Consider the following 18,255-nt stretch of genomic DNA (forward strand, 5'->3'; position numbering starts at 1 on the left):
CTTGCTTAATAAAAGCATATTATAGAAAGGAAAAAAAAGACTTAATTATAGTCCCTAGATATGAACAGGAATCTGGGAATAAGGTAGAGTTATTACTTTATATTTGATTTGTACATAAAGTATCTTACCTGCTTTTAGTAAAGAAAAGAAAAAAAGATAAATGTTTTCTCATAGGATCCCAGGATTTCTGGCATTGTTCTAATTTAGGAAAGAAATCCTAAGTCACTAAGACTATCATTCAACTGCTTTGCATTCCCACTAAGTTGAAATGAATAGCATCTGCTAAATATCAAATGAACTGGTCTTAGAAACAACCTAAAAACTCCTGGCTGGTCATTTGGATTTTTCTGGCCTTTTGTTTTTTGTTTTCATTTTGTTTTTTCATTCCAACCTATGCTGCCTATTCTCTAAGAAAATGTGGTTGAGGAACTGCCAAAATAATATTTAAACATACAATAATTCATTTAAAAATGGAAAGGAAGCTATGAAAAGTCCCTGAATACATCTAAAGACTCAAGAACTTCAGATAGCACTATTATAGATGAAAGATAAGAGTGTTATATGAGTTTTGTGTATGTTTATGTGTGTATATGTGTACATCAGACAAGATTTGTTTTAAGTTTTTGCCCTTTCACATTTTCTCAGCTCTACATTAATATAAGGAAATTGACTTAATTTATTGGTTTAATTAAATGATTGGTAATATGATAAATCCATTATTGAGTTTTCTTATGTATACTCAAGGTGATCAACCACCAATATGTATCTTTCGATGGAGCCACATCCTGCCCCAAACCGATTTTGTAGAGCATCACGTGAGGTATAGCTTCTTTTTAAATCCTGTCCCTCAAATTCAACTTGCTATGATATGATTACATCGAGGTGATCCCTGGTTACATGAGCAACACGGTATGGAAGGTGTCGGTGCGGACACTCCCTAGATTCCATACTCATTTCTTCATTACATGGCAAGTATTTGTGAAATCTGTTCAATGTGACACAATAAATACCACACTGTCTTTATCTTCAAGTCTTTATGTACAAATAAAAAAACTATTAAATGTCTCAAAGCATTTGCCTTTGCCTAGGTCCTTTAATACTATTCTAAAATGGATACTGATATGAAATACATAGACATGGAAAATCTATAGGAAACTTTTGTGTTCACCCAAAAAATGCAAGCATAAATACATACATATATATACATGCATATACATGATATATGTACATGTTTGTACATACATCAACTACTGCATCTGCAATAATGACTACAATATTTGCTTGGGATTAAGGAAAGCCACTCGGGAGATCTAGGATGAGTGTCTCTCTCCATCCTTTGTGTGAAAGTATGTCATCTTAATCTTCCCAACATAGCCATTTGGAATTAGAATGATAAGAGTCTAGGTGGAAAAAAACAAACAAAAAAATTCTTACTTCCGCCTCAATTTCAGCCTGCCTCTTCTCCAAAAGCTTGGCTACGGCCATGGCTCGATGTTTCCCAGACCTTTTACAGCTCACGGCCCACTCGCACAGCAAAGTCACCACGGCCTCATCATTTGGAGCCACCTACCCGAAGGGAAAGAATAATGACAGCTTTTGTCAATGGGAGAAAGAAGGTAAAAATATAAATCATGTAGTATTTCTAAAGTTTTCAAAAATACATTTTTCTTAGCATGATTAGTTAGTTGCAATACAAAGGGATCACTTTTTATTAAAAAAATAATAATCAACACAAGTATATAATCTGGAAAATGTCAATAAAGCTGTAAATAATTTTTTTCCAAATAAGCCTATAAGATGCAGGAGAAATAATACCCACTAGCTTAGAATTTATATCCTTTTTCTATTACATGTCTTCTAAGATCTAACTATCTCATCAGAATGGTAGTGGAATCATATTGAATTTTATATCCATAAGAACATAGTAAAAGAGTGCTAGAAGGGATCTCAAAGGACTTCTAGGCTAGGTGACAGTGGATAGAGAACCAGGTTGGGAGTTCAAATACAGCCATAGGTACTATGGACTACATGATAGTAAGCAAATAACTTAACCCTGTCTCTCCCAAAATTATTTTTTATAAATGAGGAGACTAACCTCCCAGTTTAAGTGACTTGTCCAAGATCACACAAATAATAAGCAGTGGAGGTGAGATTTTAACCCAATGACAATACTCTTCCCACAATATCACAATGTCCTTTTTGAAGAAGAAGAAAAAAAAAACACCAAGAAAAAATAAAAACATTTTTAAAAAATGTCCTTTTTGGTTCTGCCATTTTGTGTTTTACCAGATGTACCAAATGTGGTTTGGTACCACATATCCTAGGTACCAAACTATTTGTACCAAAAAAATGAACTGGCTAATGAGTGAGACAAAGCTGCTACCATCCCCACAATATCCAGGATGGGACACTCCCATCTGGGAAATCAAAAGCGAAGCACCTTTAGTTTCTGAGAAAGAATCCTGGGCCCAATATAATAGTATTTGATTAGTCAAATCACTGTCAGAAGGGAAAGGATACTCTATTGCAAATGTAACTTCCCTAAAAGAATGGAATGACATAATTCACAGTTGCAGAGTAGCATAAGATCTGCAAATCATTTTATATATATGGTCTCATTTGATGCCCACAACAAATTTGTGAAGTAGGTGCTAATTAACCTCATTTTATGATGAGAAAATTAAAACAGAGAAATTTGTGACAGACCCAAGTTCTCAGAGAACTCAGCTCTTCCTATATTTCCAATATTCCATCCAATGAGCTGCCCTAGGGTCAAGCTAGAGTTGGATTGTGGCAGGCTGTACATTGAGGGTGCTTTTTATTCTAGGTGAAGCAGATTTCTAAGCAGAAGAGTTAACAGTCAGACTTATGCCTTAGGAAGATACTTTCCACTACTCTTTGGAGGATTGAGTGGAAGAAGGAAAGGAGGCTCGTCTCGAGGATAAGGTACTGAGCCTCTTAACCAAAGAAAGGTCATGTGAATTCCAGAAGACAAAATTTTAAAAGTAAGGAAAGCCAGTGGCAGCAAAAGTCTGGAGGGTAAGAAAGATAATATACTCTGATAGTGCAGAAAAAGGAAGCTGGTGGACAAGAAGATAAAACAGCTGAGCATTCTAGGACTGAGAGAAGGAGAATACAAATAAACAGTTATTTCAATCCAGGAAGAGCCTACTTATATCAGCTGTTTTACATGTCATACTTTCACAGAACCAAAGCTATAGGAAGCAGTCAGTTAACTTTCATAGAAAATATAAATAGGTCATCAGCTCAGGGTAAATTTCACAATACAGCAGCACAGTCAACAAGCATTTATTAAGTGTTCACTATATGTAAAATCATTGTTGGTCAGTTGTTCAGATTTCTTAGATAAAGGTATCATGTTATTGTTGCTGCATCATTTCAGTCATATCCTACTTTTCATTACTCCATTTGGGTTTTCTTAGCAAAGATATTGAAATAGTTTGCCATTTCCTTCTCCAGTTCATTTGACATTTGAGGAAATTAGGGGGAAAAGAGTGACTTGCCCAGGGTCTCACAGCTAGTTAAGTGTCTGAGGCTAGATTTGAACACATGAAATCGAGTCTTCCTAACTCTTAAGTCTACCCATCCAACCAAGGTGTCACCTATCCAAGATATAAAAAGAACTGCTTCGAATCTATTTTTTTTTGAAAGAAGGAAACAAGCATTTATTAAGCACCCTATTATGTAATAAGCTCTTTGCAAGAATCATCTCATTTAATTCTCATAACAAATTCTGTTGGATGGAGGCTATTACTTTTTTTAAATCTGATTTTTTTAATACAAATTGCTTTATGAATCATATTAGGAAAGAAAAATCAGAGCAAAAGAGGAAAACCTGAGAGAGAAAAAACAAAAAAAGAAGTGAACATAGCATATGCCGATTTACATTCAGTCTCCTTAGTTCTTTTTCTGGATGCAGATGGCATTTTCTGTCCAAAGTCTATTGGGATTGCTTTAGATCACTGAACCACTGACAAGAACAAAATCTTCCATAGTTGATTATCACACATTCTTGCAATTACTGTGTATTCCTAATTCTGCTTGTTTCACTCAGTATCAGTTCAAGTAAATTTTTCCAGGCCTTTCCATAATCAATTTGTTCATCATTTTTTACAGAACAATAATATTTCATTACTTTCATATACCACAACTTGTTTATCCATTCCCCAATTGATGGGCATCTATTCATTTTCCAATTCTTTGCCACCACAAGAAGAGCTTCTACAAACATTTTTGCACGTGTGGGTCCTTTTCCCTCCTTTATGATTTCCTTTATGATCCAGTAATGGCACTGCTGGGTCAAAGGGTATGCACAGTTTGATAACCCTTTGGGCATAGTTCCAGATTGCTCTCCAGAATGGTTGAATCATTTCATAACTCCACCAGTGTCCCACTGCTTCAAACTTAAAAGATTAAGAGACATCCACTAGTAAAAAAAAAAAATGGTCAATGCAGTTCTCAAAGGAAGAAATCTACGCTCTTGAAAAATCATACGAAAAATGTTCTAGGTCATTAATAATAGGAAAAATGCAAATTAAAGGAACTCTCAGGTTCCATAAAATTAGACTAGCAAAGAGGACAAAAGAGGAAAATGAGGAACTTGATATTAAGCTATAAACAAGTATTCTTTTGATAAAATTATGAATGGGTCTAACCATTTTAGAAAGTAATTGAAAATTATTCCCCCAAAGCCACTAAACCATGCATATTTGAAAAAAAAAATTACTTCAAAACCAACATTCAACTATTTTATTTAGTAAGCAAATTTAATGATTAGCCAAGTCCCTGCCAAGGTACATTCACTGGCTGATAGCATTGCCACAGAAACATTAAGTGGGCTAATGAGTATAAAACTTGATAAATCTATTTGCTAATATATTAAAACTAATTTTAATTTAAGATACACAATTGGCCAATGTTATTGCCCTAAACTTAAGATAAATGTAGCTTGACATATTGAACCATGTGACAAACTTGGAATCAGAAAGATCTGGGTTAAAATCTTGATTCTGTGATGTTAGTGAAATCACTTAATTTTTCTGAGCCTAAGTTTTCTCATTTGTAAAATGAGAATAATATCTGTATTATCTACCACTCAGGGTTGTTGCAAGATTCCATTCTGGTAATATATGTCAAGCACTTTGCAAATGATAACTTGCTATATAAATGACACTTATTATTTAAAGCTGGATGAGGTAAATCACCAAGCTTGCTACACTGTGAGACACAGCAATGCTGTAATACAAGTCTTATCATAGCCTCACTGGCCAGGACAAGCAGCTAATCCTAATTACAGATGTCTGCCTCTAAAATTATGTAGAATGACATATCCTAATGGTTCACTTGATAGCAATCTTATTCCTTTGGCTAGATCATCATTCAGAGCAACTTCAAGTTAACTTATCAAAAAAACATCTTTCTAGCTAAATTAAAATGTTCTTTCTTCTGCTGAGTTCCATTCGTATGATAGCAAGTCACGTCAGGGCCAAATACTCCAGCTGAATTAGGAAATTTTTTTCTTTGATGACCTAGCCAAAAAAGAAATTAGAAGAACCTACTGATTTATACTATAACTCCAAAGATTTCCTGGAATGAAAAAACAATCCAATTTTCCTTTTCTGAAGATTCATTTCCTTAGCAAAAAGGGAAAAGATACTGAACTTGACAGATTGTCTTTAAAATTCTACAAAATGCAGCCTATGATATCTAAAAATTAAATCAGGACTTTAAAAGATTGAATTAAGAGCAATTCTAAAATTGTAACAAATAAAATTAGAAAAAAATATTACTAGCAAATTAAAATCTGTTAAAAGATCTGTAGAATTCAGGTCTCTGAATTGACAAAGAAGTGATTTTCATAAGTGAAGGCGGGCAAGGCCATGGGTTCCAAGATTTCTATTTACAGTCATTTTTCTCCCCATTTTAGAAACTCTTCCTTTTACCCCAACCCTAGTCCTCTTAGGTCTCCCTCTTGATTCCTTTTCACTTTCTTTTTAGGTGTAATCTTTCCACTTTAGATTATAAGCTCCTTGAGGGCAAGAAGTGGCTTTGTTTTTTATTTACATATAAAATTTATGTGCCCAGCACTTAGAAAAGTATTGTGTTTACTGACAATCTAAAAATTGTTGTAATCATTAGTACTGCTTTCTTAAAGACCAAGAATGGGAAGGTAATACCTTGACAAGCAACTGAATTGGATTTGAGTGAGGGAGGGCTGGGCCAGGTCACCTGCCACACTCCTCTGGAACTATTTGAGTTAAGCAGACAGATAATAGAGCAAGATGATTAGAGATGGTCCTGGATACAGTAGGAGACCTGGGTGTACGGTCTTTAATAGGTTTCTAGGCAATTCAGAAAACATTACTTTCCAGACTAAACAGACAAAAAAGAATTGAAATTTGTATTTGGTAAAAGAGTAGCTTTATTGAAAAACAGATTTCTTGGCAAATATTACCCAAAAAGTAGGACATCATCTCCCCCACACCACCTTTTTTAAACTAAATATAAGATTTCTTTTTGCATAGTAAATTGTTGGTGAGAAAACTCTTTCTACCAAAGTGTATCAGTCCTGGCTCTGAAACTTTTAGGATGTTATTTGGGGGTGCTGCTCCATAGGTTAACTTCATCCATCACATCTTTCATTTCACAAATTATCATTGTCAACATGTACAGAAGCAAACCATCTACAATTTCAGCTCGCTTTAGTGAGCTAATATATGAGGAATGGATTCCATAATTGTTCCATTTTGATGACTTGCTAATAACCATAAATCACAAAGCATAGCTCTGCAGTTATGACTTCAAATTAGAATGGTGGAAAGTTTATTGTCCTCTAAAATAGTGAACTTAGAAAAACAAACAAGTGGAAAAAAATGAGGAAAAAAAGTTACTAAAAATATTTTTTCAAAAAAATCAAAGATTATGAAAAATTAAAAAGAAAAAAATTTTCTCTTGTGATTAACCTAATAAACAATATACAGTTTCTATTAGCTGGACTCTATTTTCATACCAAATGTGTACAAAACCAACATATATATATATATATATATATATATATATATATATATAAATATATATATGTGTGTATATATATATATATATATATATTAATAGTTTTTATTTACCAGATTATGCATGGGTAATTTTACAACACTGACAATTGGCAAACCTTTTATTCCAATTTTTCCCCTCCAGATGCAGGTTGACCAATACATGTTAAAATGTTAAAGGATAAATTAAATACAATATATGTATACATGTCCAAACAGTTGTTACAAAACCAATTTTTAAAAAACCTTCATTAGTTTCAAAATCAACACTGAACTATTTTCTTCAGCAAACTGATTTATTAATGCCTGGCCAAGTCCAAGTTTCATAACTAAGCTATCCTACTGCGAAGTCTCACTGACATTTAAAAGGTCATTCCTTCAGAGTCAAAATGGTTAGAGACTCATTATGTTGACCTTTTTTATGTATACAAGAAAAGTATCGATGCCCTTACTTACAGAAACATTCTCCTAAAAGCAAGAGATGTTTTTTGATGATTTACACTAAATTCATCATGGTTCAGTTTTTTTAAAAAAGGATTCATTAAAGAGAATACTAAACTGAAAAGCCAGTTATCTTTGTGACAAAGATTAATAGTTATAAGCATAATGACTTTATATAAGAATGACCTTTAAATGAGCTCTGAGATTTTATTCAACTAATTCTTGAGGGGAGGGATTTTCTTTCCAAGTCTAAAAATTTCTAAAAAAGCAAATTGGGAGCCTCTGGGCTGATCGAAGGAACTAAATGTCTTCGCCTAGAAAAGAAAAGAAAAAGAATGGGGGAGAGAAGAGGTAATGGCTAAGTTCAAATATCTGAAAGCCTGTCAACATGGACAAAGGGATTAGACTTTTCTGTTTGACCACAGAGAGATAATTCTAGTCCCAGAGAGACAGTCAACGTAAGGAGAAAAACCCCAACACTAAAGTGGAATGGGCTGACTTGGAAGATGGGTTTCTCTTTAAGCTAAAACTTTATGACCATAATGAGATATTTTTATAAAAAGTAATCCAGGGCAGCTAGGTGGTACAGTCTAGAGCAACAGCCCTGAATTCAGGAGGACCTGAGTTCAAATTTGGTCTCAGACACTTAACACTTCCTAGCTGTGTGACCCTGGGCAAGTCACTTAACCCCTCCACCACCACCACCCCCCCAAAAAAAATAAAGAAAGAAAGAGTAATCCAACTAAGGTATTAAGTTAGATTTGATGGTCCTAGCATACCAGGTCTGACTGGGCAAAATTATAGCTCTTCAATTTAAAGTAAAACAAAAGGTCACTAATTTCCATGCTAGAAACAATAATTATACATTTTTCTTAACTACAAACTGAAAAGTTATTTGTGTTTGGATAAACAGCCCAAATCAAGACCTGAAAAATAGCACCAGCTGGCTAGTTTGGTGAAAGCCCCAAGTTCTTTACAGAACTCTTCTTTAAAAACAGCTGTCACATTTTGCAAGTAAATGCATCTGGATTCAGGGAGGTCCAAATTAAAGTTCCGTTAGTCATGAAGTCTCTGCAATCACTGTTTATATACAATGAATGAACAATCAATCAACAACTTTTCATTGAGCATTTATTATAGGCCCAACACCAAATCATTTATAGAACCATCTCAGGAGAGTTTTAGGTAACCTGGAGAGGCTGGAGTTTGGGCATCCTCATCACAAGGGAAGGACTTGCTTCCTATAAGGGTTAACACCCTCAGATTCACATGGCCACAATGGCCCCTCTGCCCCAACCTACCTTATCTGTATTTTGAAAATGGCTTTCTTCCTTCATTCTCTCCCTTCCCTTTCAATGACATTTATCACCATTGAAATATCTCTACCTCACCCATCTGGATTTTCCTTATGCCCAAGAAATTCCAATAATGGCTCCAAAGATCAGATCTTTATGAGCTTCTTGAGAATAGGGATGGTATTTTGCCTCTCTCTGTATGTCCAAGGTTTGGCACAGTGCCTGGCATACAGAAGAAGCTTGATTATTGCTTGTTGACTGACTACAAGTGGAAGACTCTAGGTGAAGTATTTATTCAATCCTCTTCAGATTAAAAGCAATTCCAGAGAGGAATTATCTTCTTAAAGTATTTGCATTATCTTTTTTTTTTTAAATAGCTTTTTATTGACAGAACATATGCACGGGTAATTTTTCAACATTGACTCTTGCAATCACTTCTGTTCCAACTTTTCCCCTCCTTCCCTCCACCCCCTCCCCTAGATGGCAGGCAGTCCCATACATGTTAAATGTTAAAGTACTTGCATTATCTTTTTACTCCTTACTCCTATAAGGATGCAGCAAACATCCAGATGTAATCAATCACAATGACCAATGGAAAAAACTAAAAAAGTCTTATCAGCTACTTTGAGAGAAAAAGTACCTCATTTAAACAGCAGGAAGGTGAGGTGGGGTTAAAAAGGTGGGGATGATACTTTGTCGATGAGAAGAAATCTCATACCAAGCACTGTGACTGTAAATTAAATATTACTCTTTGAAATGAACTAGAAAACAGCCTAGAAAAAGTTTAAATCAGCTCCATAAAACAAAGTATAAAAGGCTTAAGGTAGCACCCTAAATATTTCCTAAATGGATTTTTAAAATATAAATATAAGAAGTTATACTTTTTTAAAACATCATTTGGGCCCCAATTTCCCCATCTGTAAAACGAGGAGGCTAAAATTACATATGTTACTTACTTGTAAAAGTCTCATCCAGCTTTAAATCTAAAATTTTACAGTCACATAATTTTACTATGTAATATACCTCAAAATATGTAGAGGGAAAGGGAGATAACATTTGCCTGATCAAATATTTTGAGATTATGTTTTTATTTATAATTAAATTCATTTTTACAATTCTAGAGTTTCACCTTGTACAGTCTATCCAAATGTCACAGGATACATATCAAGGTAGATATGCCTGTTTTATTTGACATTCCACTTTCATTCTGGCAACCCCCAAATCCTGGTCCAACTTGCTAGGTAGTCCCTCTCTGTCCTTCCATTCCAGCCTAGTTTTCTTTCTCTTTCTGGGTAAACCACAAATCTGATGAGCAAAGAGGCCGAAATCTCCAAGGCTCCAAAGTATTTACAATTCTCTTACATCATCATAGCTTACTAACATCCATGCCAAAGCACTAAAGAATAATATGATGGAAATTACTTTATGTTTACACACTCAAAACTCAATCAGTGTCAAACCCAAGTGCTTGCAAATATTTACACTCCAAGAAGCAAGAGCACATAAAATTGATTTGCAATTTAACTTAGGTGATTCTAGCTTCAAATGTCAATTCTACAGAAAATAAATGAAGGCATCAATATTAATCAATTTAAAATGCAGCAAATGCTCAAAATTCTTGATAAATTGGGAACAGGTAACAAGCCGGAATTAATGGAAAATATGATCTATGGGATATTTTTGGAAAACACAGTCTCACAAGTTTCAAGAACAGCCAGTTTTCAGTTTACAAGCTAGATTCCAAAAGGGTTTGGAAGTTGGGCTTTTGCAGCCTGGAACGTGGTACACATTTTCACACCATATGTTGGTGGTTATGTTTCCAGACTGAGACACAAGGGTCTATGTAAACTGTAAAAATAGCTGAAATAGGTCTGATGATATTTCTGAGTCCTGAGTCCTTTCCGGATCTCTAAGATCTCCTAGCCTTAAGCTTCATTTTTCTACATTCCCACACCTTAAACCCTGTGATAAATAGGAAATGGAGTAGGCAAATGGAGAATGAGTGAAATATCCAAGTAAAAAGTACCAATGATGGACAAAAAAAGTTTAAATGGAAGAAGAAAAGGAATCGTTTAGGACACTCTAGAGGTCCCCACAAAAACAGAGATATAGGGGCAGAGTTCCAATGGGAGGTAGAGATAATAGTTGGGAAACAAAAGCAATGTATAAGACGGGTCATTTATTCACCCAATGTTCATCCCAAGTAAGAGCCTCCTTAAATAGAGTGTAATTTTAACTTCAAGAACACACGTTCATACTTTAATGATTATCACAGCATTACCTCTAATCCACTGCATATAGGTGGATACTTGAGTAATTTCATTTTTTACAAGACTGGATTCTCCATATCTTGACCAGGCTAGCAGTATATAAGCCACTCACTAGTCCTATCCTACTGTTGCTTGGTGTAAAACAGTGGTCCTCAAACTTTTTAAATAGGGAGCCAGTTCACTGTCCCTCAGACTGTGGGAGGCCGGCCTATAGTAAAAACAAAAGCTCACCCTCTGTCTCCGCCCCTCAGCCCATTTGCCATAACCTGGTGGGCCACATCTGGCCCTCAGACCGTAGTTTGAGAACCCCTGGTGTAAGATCTTTGACTAGGGCCAGGTTAGATCTCCTTAAAGAAGTCTGGTGATATCCTGGCCATATTTCCACCTCCCCTCACTATCTAAGTGCTATATTTAATGCACACACCCAATCACCTTTAGCTCTGCTGCAGCTCAAACCCCCTCGACTGAGGCCATCACTAACCTCCTGGTAACAGAGATTACAGGCCTGCACCACTACCCCCGGTCCTTGGATACTTTAAAGAGGATTTCCCCCCCTTTTAAATAAAACATTTTCTAAAAACATCACATTCATCTTTTAAATTGCTTTAAAAAGACATTTATTTACATAGCTCAAAAATGTTCATCCATTCCCCAAAGGGAGTAGACCTGACCAAAAGCAATGTTATCCTTCCTCTAAATTTTAACAGATTTTGAATAAGCAGAGTTGGAATTAATGACTTTTTATTACAAATGAAAATTATATATAAATCACAGAACTGGTGGGGTTTTTTTTTTAGGCTTCATTAAAAGTCAATCAAAATAATAGCTGATATAGATAACACGTTAGGTCTTTTGAACTTGAATATTTTCCTTCTAATACTAATTAAAAAGCAATTAATCAAGTTAATGATCCAAATGCAAAATTTTTATCTTGCATATCTTCTTATTAACCAGCTGTATGTAAAAGTCAGCCTTGTTCAATTCAATTCAATAAACGTTTAATTAAACTCCAGCTATGTTCAAAGCACCATGATTGTTGCTAGGTGAACAAAAAATTTTAAATGTTCTTGTCCCCTTCTGCAAATTCAAAATTTATTGTCCAGTACAGGAAAGGTCATCTTACACAAATAGTATGATGAAAGGGATATGAGAAGGACCATGTTTTGCACAGCCCTCTAGGAGAAAAATGCTATTCTCTGCTGCCATTTCTGATGTCTCCCTCTACCCTGACCTAACTTGCTCAGTCATGATTCCATATCAACATGTGTCTGTTTAATGACACATTTATTATTATTATTATTTTTTTTTTTTTGCTGAAGCAAATTGGGGTTAAGTGACTTGCCCAGGAAACACAGCTAGGAAGTATTAAGTATCTGAGGTCATACTGGAACTCAGGTCCTCTTGACTTCAGGACTGGTGCTCTATCCACTGCACCACCTAGCTGCCAGATTGCCCCGGGGCATGCTATGTATGACTTTCATCTACTTTCTTCACTCCTATTACTATATTGTTGAATACCACTAGAGGGAATCACTTACATATTTTGAAGGCAGCAGAAAAGGACCCACTAGATATTAAATCTATTAATAATAATCATGGATTAATAATCTGAATTAATAATATTATTAATAAATCTAAATATTAAAGGTGGGAAGAAGGACTATCAAAAGAATAAGCTCCTTTTGTGATGTCCTTTATGGGAAATAGGATAAATGGACAAGTATGGGAGAAATCCATACTTGAAGCTGTGCAGCAGGAAGGGCCCAGCTGAGATAACAGCTGGTAACCAAAGTCACAAAGAGGCAAAGGATTCAGTCAATACATGGAGGAAATCACACAACTATAAGTGTGTATGTGTGTGAATGTGTGCATATATGTATATATGCAGACCATAAATATAACATTATACTATATCACATCATATATATCATAATGATGAGGGGAGCCCCAAAACTCTTTCTCTTTCTCTGATTTTGGGAATGAGCCATGAGGTAGAGCACTTGGGAAGCTCCTTCAAGGAGACTTTCTCCTTGAATCCTGCTGCTTCTCTTATAAAAACAGTCATTTTAACCCCAATCCTCCCAAAGGACCTAATATGCTACTCCTGGCATATTAGCAAACCCTGCTGTCTGGAATACTCTCTTTATCCTCACCTATTTCCCAAAAGACTTTATACTTCTCTGTTGGGGTTTCTCTACTAGAAACTTTACTTCTCTGTAGGAACCTTGCCACTAAGGAATTCAACCTTTTTATTCATGCATATAGCAAAACCTGACTTCCAAATGCCAATAATAAACTTCTTTTTAATCAGTCTAGCTTTTCGGGTTCATAAATTCCTTTACAAAGGACCTCTGTGCCAGCAGAAGGAAGGTTCCAACAACTCCCTACCCATGTGCCAAATCCCAAGGGGATTTAGGAGAGCCAAACTTCTTCATTTGGTTCCCTGAGTCCCAAATCTGCCACTAACTTCAACAATATTATAGATAAAAATGTGATCTCAAAAAATATTTACTTGATTCTGTATCCAATACTTTCCCCTGTCTTCACAACAAAATTACTTTTCAAGTATTGTTATTTCATTTACTTAAATCAAAAGTAAATTTGAGTTATCTTACAGATGAAACAAGATGGCAGACCAGCACTCATGTTTGAATATGTTCCCTCCAAATAAGGGATGAGATCATTAACAAATGTGTCTGTCATCAACTTTTATTAGGGTTGGTTTCAGAGAAATAAAAATTATTGATCCCTGTGGTTTGCTATTGCCTTTCAGGATCAAATATAAAAACTCCATTGGGCTTTTAAAAAGCCCTCTATGACTTGACTCCCCTTCCTATCTTTCTAAAGACTTTATATACCTGTAGGTGCTCTACTACTCAGTAACTGACTTCCTCACTTAAAACACTCCCTCTCTCCTCCCATACCAGGCATTTCCACTGGTTGTCTCTCACCTTTCTCTCTCCTTTACCTACATATTTCCCCTGGCTTCCTAGAAGACCCAGCTAAAATCCCACCTCCTGAAAGAATCCTTTCCCTGTCCCCTTAATGCTCAGTGCCTTCCCTTTGAAATTATCTCCAACTTTTCCTGCATATAACTTGTTTATACATAGTTGTTAATCTATTGTCTCCTCCATCAGATTGTGAATTCCTTGAGAACCTGGGACTATTTGACTTTTTTTTTTCATTTCTCTAATACACAGCATACAATATAGTAAAGGCTCAAGAAATGCTTTTTGAATTTAATTAACAGCAGGTTTTGACTTCAACTATGCAGTAAGGAACAAGTTTTCTAGGTTACACTCAAGGCTTACCTACTTCACTTATTGCATATGATTTTGCCTTATCTAAAACTGCCACCATGGCAGTATTTAACTAACTTTTAAAAGTTAAAACCTAATTTTAAAACTAAGTTTTAACTAACAAACTCCTTGGGATTAGGTCATGAAGTAGATTTCATGTTTGAGCTTTCCAAGGCCACTCATAAAACAAGGAGTTTCCTAAAGAGGATGATTCCTAAGGATCTTTGCTAAACTTCTTCCATTAACTTGCCTTATTCAATTGGCTAATTACTACCCTAGGAGGCAAAGCCTGGCCCTGAGGAATAAGTAGGTCAAGTTCCAAAGGCAAAAGGTAAATTATCCACCCAAACAGTTTTTACTAAATAACTAACAAGGTAAATACACAGATGTGTAAGATGTGGCTCTTTCCCTTAAGGAATTGAAGTCTAACTAGGGAAGAGAGAAAGTAGACGATGTCTTTCAGGACCCTGGACAAGTCACGATGCCTTCTCAAGGACATTGGTTTCTCCAGCCTAGGGCTTATAAAATGTTGGACTAGCTAATGTCCAAGATTCTTTCCCACTTTAAATTCAATAATCCTATGATTGAAGACCTAGCAAATTGACAATTAAGGAGTATGTTAACAATACAAGAGATAAATATTCAAATTTACAGTATTAAATCATGTTTCACGAAGATGAAACCACTTGCCAAAGAATGGCGTTTATTGTTGTTCAATCATGTCCAACTCTTTATAAGCCTATTAGGAGTTTTCTTGGCAAAGATCCTGAAAAGATTCACCATTTCCTTCTCCAGTTCACTTTACAGATGAGAAAACTGAGGCAAGTTAAGTGATTTGCCTATGGTCACACAGCTAGTATCTGAGGTCATATTTATATTCAGGAAGATGAGTCTTCTCTTCTCTAGTGCAGGTACTCTATGTACTAGTGTCACCTGACTGCCTCACAATGAATAGTGTAGACCAACAGTTTTTAAAGTATGTTCTGGGTCTCTAGGGATCCCTGAGATGCTTGCAGGGGGTCTGTGAAGTCAAATCTGTTTTCATGATGAAGAATATTCTTCATTTAATTCAACAGTCTCAGGAAGCATCACAAAAATGGAAAACTAAAGTATCATATCATTATTGGTATTGTTAATTATATTTGTAATCAAAATTTCCCAGCTATTTTTAAAAAAGGATTTCATATGTTTTGCATGATTGCACACAGATAATCTATATCAAATCATTAATCATCTTGGGGAGGAGGGAGATGAAGGAAGCAGGGAGAAAATGTGGAATTTTAAAAATTACCTTTATATGTAATTAGGAAAAAATAAAATACAATTAAAAGAAAACTATTTCAAGGGAAAAATGAGGCTGAAGAATAAACCACTTTCAAAGTATCTAAAGAGAAAGAACTGACCCACTGTGTTGTCCAATGGAACACTGATATTTCTTTCCTATTATTGCTCAATTACATAACAGCCTCTCCAACTTCACATGCCTTGTCAAGCTTTAGATTTGCTATTTAAGTGGGAATAATAATTAGCCACTCTATCTTTCAAGACATGTAAGCACAGGGGAATATTAAATTCTCAAGAAAATGAGGTTTGATTTTTCTGAGATAACTCATTGTTATAAGAAAAAAAGGGGGTGGGGGGGAAATCAATCTGTTAGAAGTATGCTACACATTCCCTCATTAAGGAAGCAGAGAAAAACAAAACTTGTAATTGGACACTGGGGGAAGACTTTTGAGACACCTTCATTCAATGCTATATTTTTAGCCAATTAAAACAAAAAGTTTAAATATCAAGTAAATATTTAGTCAATCCCTTTACAAATTTTAATAAAAGTCTTTCACATGTAATTTAGTATAATTAGTAATAAGCAAATAGCAGAAGCAGTATAATAGACACTTTGTGTGTAATGGCCAAAAGTGAGGTGTTGGCTGTCCTTCCAATATTGGTCATAATAGAGAGAAACCAGACATTTACCCAATTATTGAAAAAAATACTGGAGTAGTTTGCCATTTCTTTTTCCAGTTCATTTTACAGATGAGGAAACTGAGGCAAAAAGTTATAATTGTATGAAGAAATGCCCCAAATTACTACTGATTAAAGAAATGCAAATTAAAACAACTCTCAAGTACCACTTCACTCCTCTCAGATTGGCTAAAATGATAGGAAAAGATAATCATAAATGTTGGAGGGGATATGGGAAAACTGGGACACTGATGCATTGTTGATGGAGTTGTGAAATGATTCAACTATTCTGGACAGCAATCTGGAACTATGCCCAAAGGGCTATCAAACTGTGCATACCCATTACTGGATTTGTATCCCAAGGAAATCACAAAGGAGGAAAAAGAACCCACATGTACAAGCGTGTTTGTAGCAGCTCTTTTTGTGGTAGCAAAGAAAAGGACTGGATGCCCATCGATTGGGGAATGGTTGAACAAGTTACGGTACACAAAGGTAATGAATATTATTATGCTGTAAAAAATGATGAACAAGCTGATTTTAGAAAAGCCTGGAAAGATTTACTTGAACTGATGCTGAGAGAAACAAGCAGAACCAGGAATATATTGTACACAATAAAAGCAAGAATGTGAGAAGATCAACTATAAAAGAAAGTTCTCAGTAATTCAGTGATCTAAAGCCATCCCATTAGAATTTAGACTTTGGACAGAAAATGCCATCTGCATCCAGAAAAAGAACTAAGAATGTAGATCAACACATGCTATTTTCACTTCTTTTTTATCTCTCCCAGGTTTTTTCCATTTGCTCTGATTTTTCTCTCCCAACATAATTCACAAAGCAATATGCATTAAAAATAAAACTTAAAGTTATATCACTTCCCTTTCTCCAATGCAACATAACCTCCTTGTGGGCTGTCATTTCATTTTTCAATCCTACATTCACAGCACAGAGATTTGGATTCAGAAGAAACCCAATAAAGAAATCTTTATATTGAACTGACTTGCCAATGGTCACACTACCAGTATCCAGTAAGTGGTTTGGAAGTTAAAGATATCACAGTTCTGTGCTGCGAGAGGGAAACTGTCTGAGGCAGATACTGAAATCCAAAATGGAAAATCTATCTCTGCACCAGCCAATTACTTGAGAGTTGCCGTTAATTAACAAACGTACAAGTGATGTCTCTCATCAATATTCTAATAACAGAGAAGCAGGAAAAGATCCTTAATGATGGTTTAAAGGGATTCAGTTATGATTTGCCTTATACTCAAAAAGTTCACACTTCTTCCTAAAATCCTTGAAAGCTCTCAATGGGAAGTGATTAGAATAATGGAATTTAACTGTTAAAGAGTCCTTTTTTTTTTTTTTTTTTTTTTTTTTTTTTTTTTTTTGAGTTCTGAGATAAAGCTACTTTGCCTGAAATCAGAGAATCCACTGAAGACTAAAAATAGCAAATAAGTTTCATACAGGAAGAATGGATAATGTTAGATGGAATTTGGTATAAATCCTGGCTCAAGTTTTCTCAGATCATTTGTGAAATGGCCATGATATTAGTCTGTACTTTCTTACTTGCTGGGGAGGCTTTCTGGGTAGGAAAGGTACATGAAATTGAAAATGATAAAAAAAAAAACAAATGATATGAATTAAAATTCAAATATATCTGTACCAACTCCAGGGATGTGGTGAGGTTATGTGAAAATATAAGTAGAATACTTTACCAATTTTAAAGCACTATTTTCTTATTAGGGATAGAGTTTGGACCTATGATTACACTGGCATAGGAAACATTTTGGATAAGGATGCAGATCAGCATCTCTTATGTACCTTCTCTGAAAGGTATCATTTTACAGACTTAAGTGACTCATTATTCAGGATCACATAGCACAAAAGTGTCAGAAGAGGAACACCTAAATAGCCCTTTCAG

At 35.2% G+C, this 18,255-nt stretch overlaps 1 protein-coding gene across 5 annotated transcripts in view; it reads right to left on the bottom strand.

Moving 5' to 3' along the window:
• MED12L (mediator complex subunit 12L) overlaps nucleotides 1-18,255 on the bottom strand; it is a 560,363-nt gene that overhangs the window by 256,580 nt on the left and 285,528 nt on the right. For all 5 annotated transcript variants that reach the window (XM_074298321.1, XM_074298320.1, XM_074298318.1 and 2 more), the window contains one exon: nucleotides 1,435-1,566. In XM_074298321.1, coding sequence (XP_074154422.1) covers nucleotides 1,435-1,566 — 132 coding nt within the window. The remainder of the gene's footprint in view (nucleotides 1-1,434; nucleotides 1,567-18,255) is intronic.

The sequence above is a fragment of the Sminthopsis crassicaudata genome, chromosome 3 (genome assembly GCF_048593235.1).
Source record: "Sminthopsis crassicaudata isolate SCR6 chromosome 3, ASM4859323v1, whole genome shotgun sequence".
NCBI lineage: Eukaryota > Metazoa > Chordata > Mammalia > Dasyuromorphia > Dasyuridae > Sminthopsis > Sminthopsis crassicaudata.